At 35.1% G+C, this 8,070-nt stretch overlaps 2 protein-coding genes and 1 pseudogene across 2 annotated transcripts; 1 reads left to right on the top strand and 2 right to left on the bottom strand.

The window, feature by feature from the left end:
- Window positions 1-387: 387 nt before the first annotated feature.
- On the top strand, window positions 388-4,238 carry LOC100184624 (sperm flagellar protein 1-like). The gene is made up of 6 exons (XM_002127285.5): window positions 388-563; window positions 903-1,014; window positions 1,608-1,752; window positions 2,355-2,406; window positions 2,925-3,100; window positions 3,603-4,238. Exons 1-6 carry the CDS (start codon window positions 449-451, stop codon window positions 3,729-3,731), a joined length of 729 nt encoding a protein of 242 aa, XP_002127321.1. The 5' UTR covers window positions 388-448; the 3' UTR covers window positions 3,732-4,238.
- Window positions 4,239-5,470: 1,232 nt separating this feature from the next.
- Window positions 5,471-6,400, bottom strand: LOC100182260 (aspartoacylase-like). The gene has a single exon (XM_002127386.4). The coding sequence runs from the start codon at window positions 6,398-6,400 to the stop codon at window positions 5,471-5,473; it is 930 nt and encodes a 309-aa protein (XP_002127422.3).
- Window positions 6,401-7,498: 1,098 nt separating this feature from the next.
- Window positions 7,499-8,041, bottom strand: LOC104266603 (annotated as a pseudogene).
- Window positions 8,042-8,070: the final 29 nt, after the last annotated feature.

Below are 8,070 nucleotides of genomic sequence, written 5' to 3'. Positions count from 1 at the left end.
ACTAGTACAAAGGGTATTATCGTATTGTAAAACCAACGTTTTTATATAGATATTGATTTAACCACATATTACTGTAAACGGATATTTTCATATTCCAGAAACAATTCTCAGCGTCATCCAAAAGCAATAAAACATGCTCCCCGATTAACGGTAATCGCCTGCGACACCCAGTGTAGTATTTTGTAACGTAGCAAAAAACGACGCCATAACAAACAAAAACTGTTTTTGTATTTCTCAATTCAACCTGATTTCGCCCGTTTTTTCGACAGTTTATGGCCCATTATTTCATGCGATTATATTTAAAGTATATGCAATTAGTGATTTTGGAGTTTTTAATTAGTTGACGTAACTCTTACGCGACTTTTTCGGCGCTTATACCAGAGTTGCTACTTGTCTTTGTTTTTCCAGATTGATATAAAAAAATAATCCCGGAATAAGCGCATTTAAAATGGCATTCGATGAACAGTTAGATGAAGAATCAATGCAATCTTTGTTTGCTTGGATAGACGACATACCACTTTCAAGAAAAAAGAAAAACATTACACGCGATTTTAGCGACGGACGTTAGTATTTTGTATTTTACAATTTAAATCAAAATTGACATAAGAGATATTTTAAATCCTTTATTATTATTGAAACACTTGACCCTATACATCCCTATACCTAAATTTGACGATAGTCTTTTGCCCTTATACCCAAATTTGAAGCTGCAAAACTAAGTCTTTATTTCGCTATTGTATTATAAGTGTAACTTTTCAGGGGTACCTAACATATTTTTTCCTGTTTTATTAGTACAATTATGCTCACATGTTATCTGCCTGATAAATAAATGTCTTTTTAATGTAATCTTTGATTGACATGCTATTTTATATCATATATAAATTCACTACATGACTTTACAGTTCTCGTGGCTGAAATTGTGTTTCATTTCTTCCCTAAAATGGTGGAACTGCATAACTACGTCTCAGCTAACTCAGTCAATCAAAAAATGAATAATTGGGGAACTTTAAACAGGTATGTATGTACATTGTGACAAAATTACTTATTTTTTACAAAGATTTTATCCTTGTTTTAGCTATTAAAAACATGAATTTAAAAAAATTAATGTAACTAGATTTTCCTTACGTAACGGAGCAACACCAGTGGTTATAACACAATTGTTCTGTAAAAACAAAAAAATAAAATAAAATAACATATCCAGATTAAAAAAATGAACGAGCAGGACATTAAAGTTTGGATTTTTTTTTTAAATTCTTTGTATTTTTTCCAATTCAGAAACATTCTGTATTTCACATTTTTTGCTAATTCAGAAGAAAATTTGGTTATCAATACTGAAACATTAAACCTTAGAAAGTTTGCAAAAAAATTTGCTTAATTCTTTTTTTTCAAGTTTTCATTAGGAAAAAAAGCAAATGTTTTATTCTAGTGTGTGTCATCAAAACCAATTATAAAAGTTAGCACATAATTATGGTATGTGAACATTCTACGAAACAAAGATGTCCTTTAGATAAAGTTGGTAAACCACCGATTTTAACATAGCCTAAAATTTTGGAAGTTTGTTGAATTATTATTTAATACAGTAGTTTTTAAACCTCATAACTTTTCAGAAAAGTTTTGTCGAAATTGGATTTTCAAGTTCCCGCTGATATAATGCGAAAAATAGCCGAATGCACTTCTGGTATTGTGGAAATATTCCTTTTCGGTTTATGGCAGAAAATTGACCACCATTTAGTTAAAACCAGAAAAGTTCCTGTGAGTTGCTTAAATTGTGTTTTTTTTCTTATATTGTTTAACTTTGCTATAAAAACAGTGTCTGTAAAATAAAGTGTAACTTTATACCGAGTTGATTTTATGTGCAAATTCTCCATTTAAAACACTGTTTGGTAAACTTGAAACTGTTGAGAGCAATTGTAACTGACAATTGGTACTCCTGTTATTAGTCTTAATACAATACACTCATAAAGTGGATAGCGGGTTAGTATCATAGTTGTCCAATGCTTTGTACAATACTGACAGTTCAATCCTTTATTCTATTAAATTAAAAATTCTTTATTCTATAAAAGGCTGGTTATTCTATTACATACAATATATAATCTATTATTGAGTTATAAACTTCTTGGCCTACCAATTAAATTAAAGTAAAACAAATTTTATTTACACATATTAACTTATACAACAAGATCTATGCTGTTAAATACAAACATTTCAGCCTATTTGAATGACACAACTGTTCTTTTTTCAAATGTTATTTTTAAACAGCCAAACTCATTTGACTAAATTGACCAGATAATTCATTTTTATACACACAAGCTCTTTTGGCTATCTTTTATTTTAGAAACAATATTATTTTACAGCAAGGATATACACCTGATAGACCGTACTACAATGCAAGATCAGCAGACAAAGGTGACTACCTTGGTTTTGCATGTCATGCTTGTCAAAATACAATGCAACACAAAGTAACATACTTGGTAACTCTAAGCTGGTACGAAGTGTATGAAACAGAACACCCGTATTTAACGACTGTTGTTTTCCGGCCAGGCGAGGACTACTTATGTAGTAAATAAACAAAACGAACTTTTTACTAAAAAAACTACTGGTTTGATACCGTAGCCTGCCTCCAGCCCAGAGATTATGGGTTCGAAGCTCACTTTGTTTGGGTGTATGTGTTCAGGGAAAGACACTTACAACAATTTCTACAACTCAGTTGTCTCTTATTACAATTTTTTCTAATTGTTAGGCATTCAAAAAATAACTATCACCCATTAAGTTACATACAAGGTAACTTGTAACCAGACACAATATGGATAGAACAGGATACCATGCTGTAACTTGCAACAACATAAAATATCCAAAAACTATGCCTTTAAGGTTACACATGTGGTACATTTATTTAGGCTATCATAACATACTACATGCCACAGCCCAAGCCAATGCTAACATTGGAAGCAAACCAAACTCCCAACCAGACCAGACAGAATACATAGTAAAGAACCCAGTACCACTTGCTCAGCTTGAACTAAGTGGACTTGACAACCAAACACGATTTATTTTGGAGGAAAAAGAACAAGCGTTACTTGCCTCTCAAGAAACGGTCCAGGTTAGATCATGATGTTATTTGCTTCGTTTTTATCATTTTCCAATTTTTGGATCAAATTTTTGAGTATGCTCTTCATGTTATAAGATAAGTCTTTATGATCAGTTTTATTGCAGTTAATTTTTGCAATAAATTATATAAAGCCTAAAATATCAAATAAGCAAGTTTTTAAAGTATTTAATAAACTGTGTTATATTGCTGACAAATAATATGATCCATTATGGTAGTATAAATTACCTCAGCTCTTATGCATTATTAAATCTGTTTAAATTAGGCTTGTCGCTGCTACAATTGTGGGGGTATTCCTCTCAAAAATAATTAGCCACAAAGTAACATACATGGTAACTTGTAAGCTGGCACGAGGTGTATAAAACGAAACACCCATGTTGTAATGCCTGTCGTTTTCCAAGCAACGCGAGGATACAGCAAGTTACATTCATTCATTATGAATTATCAAACCTTAACATATTAAGTTCCTACAGCTGACACAGTCACTATTGTTCAGATTCTTCAAGTAAAAATAAGGAGACTGGAACACCTGCTTAAGTTGAAGGATATGCGACTACAAGACATGGAGCAACGAATGACACGTTACGACTCTATTTCGACCGTCCAGTCAAACCCACGACATTAGTGTTTTGTTCTATTTCGTCTAAGTTTCTATAAAGCGTGAATTTAGTTTTCTGGCAATGCGTTTTTATTGCAGCACTTATGATGTGCAGTCGTTGGTTCTCTAGCGGGTATTTTTGGTTTTATACACGATTTTTATTATTTTAAACGTTAGATATGTTTTATATTAATTCTATATTGTACATATACTATCGGATTTGAAGCGGTATGTTTTCAGCCGTTGTTCAGCGAAAAGGTAAAACATATTTCTTGTAATAATGACAGACGATCTTGGGTAAGCCATATAAACGGACAAAGTGGTTTAATTTAAATTTGGTATACCTACTTGCCGAAATAAATGCATCATAATAAATAGTTTTATACTGGACTTTTTTATTCCTATTCTTGTAACGTTTATACAAGTTAAAAAAGACCAAAAAGGTAACTTCTGCTAACGATTTTTAATACTAGGCTATCATTTGTATGTTGTTGTAACTCGTAAGCTGGTATGAAAAAGAACACCGTGAAACCTTACGTTCCAGTTATAATGACTGTCGTTGTTCCACCTCGCGAGGATAAATAATTTTCATTCTCGATACCCGTAGTTTCGTACAACACACGTTGAACTTGGGATTCGAGCTCAGAACCTTGTGATCACATGGTGGACGCTGTTACCATTATACTAAGGCGACAATGACTGTTATTACATCGGTTCAGAAAAGACAATTAACCGAAACGGGCTTTGTTACGCGCGATAGGTCAAAAGAAAAACTTCTATTGTACTTATACAGTAGAGTGGGGGAAGATGGGACACCTTTTAACTGTATTTTCTCGTCCCATTTATCAGTAAACAAAAAACATTCAAAGAATTATAAAACTATATCCCCACGACTCACATAGACCGTTGTTAATTGTTTAAAACACAATCAGGAATCAGGATACTTGAATATTATGTGCTAAAGGTTTCCCAACTTCCCCCACCCCACTATATGTGTTTTATTTGTGTAGTTTTAATAACCGAAGTATATAATATTAATTTATTTATTTATTTTAGCAATACAGTAACGACGATCAGGTTAATTAAAGCAGCGAAGAAATGGAGAATTAGCAGCAAAACTGCGGTGGTTAAAACATTTAGACATATATAGTATAGGGTGGGGAAAGATGGGACACCTTTTCAATCTATTTTCTTGTCTCATTTGGTTGTATGCAATAAAGAATTATAATACTATATCCTGACGACTTTGATGACATTGTTAATTGTTTAAAACACGATCGGGAAATATGGGATATTGTATGTTAAAGTATCCCATCTTACCCCACAGTACTTAGAATCAGCATTTTTGTGTTGCTTTCATGAAGCCATATAGCATATTGTCAAGGTACAAACAATGAATATATATAATGTATATGAAATCAGGAAACATATTGGTCGTTTTTGAATTTACTCCCGTATTCGCATTTCAAACAAAATAGCCTGGAATGTTTGGCTTTGAACTGCCTTTATTAAGTATGTAACTTGTATTTGTAACTTGTACATTAGCTTTACAGACCAGCAGATGTTTCTTCATTTAGTGGAAACAGATCAAGTATACAGTTTGCCAGTGAGCATTACTTTGCACGACGTCGGTATTTCCTGGTTGTGGATACTGTTGCAAATTTCCTGCTACGTTGGCATCACCATTGCATTTGGTATGTCATCAATTTTACTATTAAGAATTAAAACTGCGAACGTAAGCAATGTACTGAATGCCCTGTTGTATATTATTCAAGTTTCAGTGCAGGCAATGACATATGCACTTTGTTGGTTAAATGAAAAGCAATCCCTTTCTCATAATAGGCAGCTTCGTTCACAAACATCGGGTATACAGATTCTTCAACTCCTACGTCATCAATAACGTCACCCAGAGTGACGTCATCGCCATTAAATCTGCGGAACACAGTGGACGACCTTGTTAGCGGTTTCCAATCCTGGTCTTGAAGATTTTGATGTATCATGCCAGCAATATCACCTTGCGAGTTTCTGGGAAAATCGATCTTTATGAATGTCTTGTAGCCCTCTATTTGGCAAGAGTCAAAGCATACACCTTGGTTGTACTTATCTATGAACTCAAGCGACAGATTTACTGCCTTTTCTTGTAAGTCCATGATATCGGCACGCACTACCGCTTGTGGTTGTGGCCCAACTTCAATAGCAATGCCGCGCTTAACCATGCAGCGTGTATCGCCATATTCGACGCTGCCGCCGAGAATCCAAATCCTACAAACCCCTTTCGGGAAAGCTTGCTGGATATATCTGCACATGTGCAACGAAAAGCCGTCTAATTCTTCAACAATTAAACACACTTGAGAATTTGAAGTTGTATTATGTAAATCTAGAATGAATGTTGAACCATTCATTTCTGCAAACTTTTCGTTCATTTCTCTCGCCCGTTTCACCTCATACGACAATTCCGTATCTGCCAGCACTGATTTTAAATTCTCTTCAGTAAACTGGCGATTCAAGTCGCAGTCTTTGTATCGTCTACATAACTTAATTGCTTCCACATTAGAAAGATACGGAATTACTTCGCAAGTCTTCGCGGTTAACGGCGAACCATTCAACCATTTTCTTACCAAGCAAACTCCTGACATTTCGTCGCCATGCGTCCCGCCAAGTACAATAACATCTTTCACCTTTACTGACGTTTCCATTTTAAAATCACTGTTGTTTCACTGCAAGACTCAATCCCTTTATGCCCGTATCGTCGAAACGGTAAGAGTTAAATATTTACCAATGGCGACTGCAACATTCGGTAACAGTACTTACTTGTTGAATGAAGCAGCCAAACACGAACTCAACACGAAAATCGCAGGGACTCAAGTGATAGCATAGCCTGAATAGATTTCTATTGAAAAAGGCGATAAACGAGAGAACTCAAGAAAAACACATCAAGACCAAGGTATAAGAATTTGATGCATAGTATTTCCAACGTCGGGTATTTTACACGAAAAATCCCTATTTGAGAACTAACACGAGTTTCGGTTACGTACTTTTAATAACCAAAATGTAAAAAAACATAACATAAATTAGGCTACATAAATCTCTTCGGATACATCAACCACGATCAGATAAATTAAAGCAACGAAAGGGAACCGGCAGCAAAACAACCGTCGTTCATATATTTTGGAGATTATTGCCATTATTGGCAGTAACTAATGTTTTTTGTTAATATAATACCCGAATCCTCACGACGCTAAAAGAGCGTTGTTAATTATTTGAAACACGATCAGTAAATATGGGATATTGTGTGTTAACGTATCCCATCTCACCCCACAGGACTATATATCAGTTTCTTCTGTTTCTGGTATGAAGCCATGGTGTGTGGTACAAATACACACAATGCATATAATCGGGGAGACCTTGGTTCTCGACAATTTAACCAGACAAGCTAAGGGGTTTGGCCCCCAGAGGTAGTTATAATATACACTATAGTATAGCGTACTGAAGTAGCGTTATATAGGTGGTCATGCTTGCGAATTTGCTTGCAATTTGGGCGAAATACACTGGAATATTTGACTTTGAATGGCCTTCATTGAGTCGTTTGCTTTAAACTGACGTGGACTTCATAGTTTGGTAGATAGTTACGCATTCAGTGGAAACAAGATAAACAGTGTGTCAGTAAAACCTGACGCTACAAGACGCTGAATACAATTTCCTGTTTTGTAGAAATTAATACCACAGATGGTATCATTCATTTTACCATGCTCAATTAAAACTGCGATTGTATAAGAAAACTTAGGCGTTGTGTATTAATTATTTAATTTCAATGTAGGCAATGTCACACACGTTTTGTTGGCCAAATAAAAAGCAATCCCCTTTTCATAATAGGCAGCTTCGTTCACAAACATCGGGTATACAGATTCTTCAACACCTACGTCATCAGTGACATCACGCAGAGTGACGTCATCGCCATTAAACATGCGCAACACCTTAGAAGACCTTGTTAGTGGTTTCCAATCCTGGTCCTGAAGATTTTGATGTATCATGCCAGCAATATCACCGTGCGAGTCTCGGGGAAAATCGACTTTTTTGGACCTCGTGTAGCCGTCTATTTGGCAAGAGTCAAAGCATACACCCTTGTTGCACTTATCTATGAACTCAAGCGAGAGCTTCACTGCTTTTTCCTGTAAGTCTATGATATCGGCACGCAGTACCCCTTGTGGTTGTGGTCCAACTTCAATAGTAATACCGCGCTTAACCATACAGAGGGTATCGCCATTTATTACACCACCGCCGAGCATCAGAATTCTACAAACGTCTTTGGGGAAAGCTTGCTGGATATATCTGCACATGTGCAACGTAAAATTGTCCAAGTCGTCAA

Source organism: Ciona intestinalis, unplaced genomic scaffold (assembly GCF_000224145.3).
Source record: "Ciona intestinalis unplaced genomic scaffold, KH HT000105.2, whole genome shotgun sequence".
Taxonomy (NCBI): Eukaryota; Metazoa; Chordata; class Ascidiacea; order Phlebobranchia; family Cionidae; genus Ciona; species Ciona intestinalis.
This window is presented reverse-complemented; position numbering and strand designations above follow the sequence as displayed.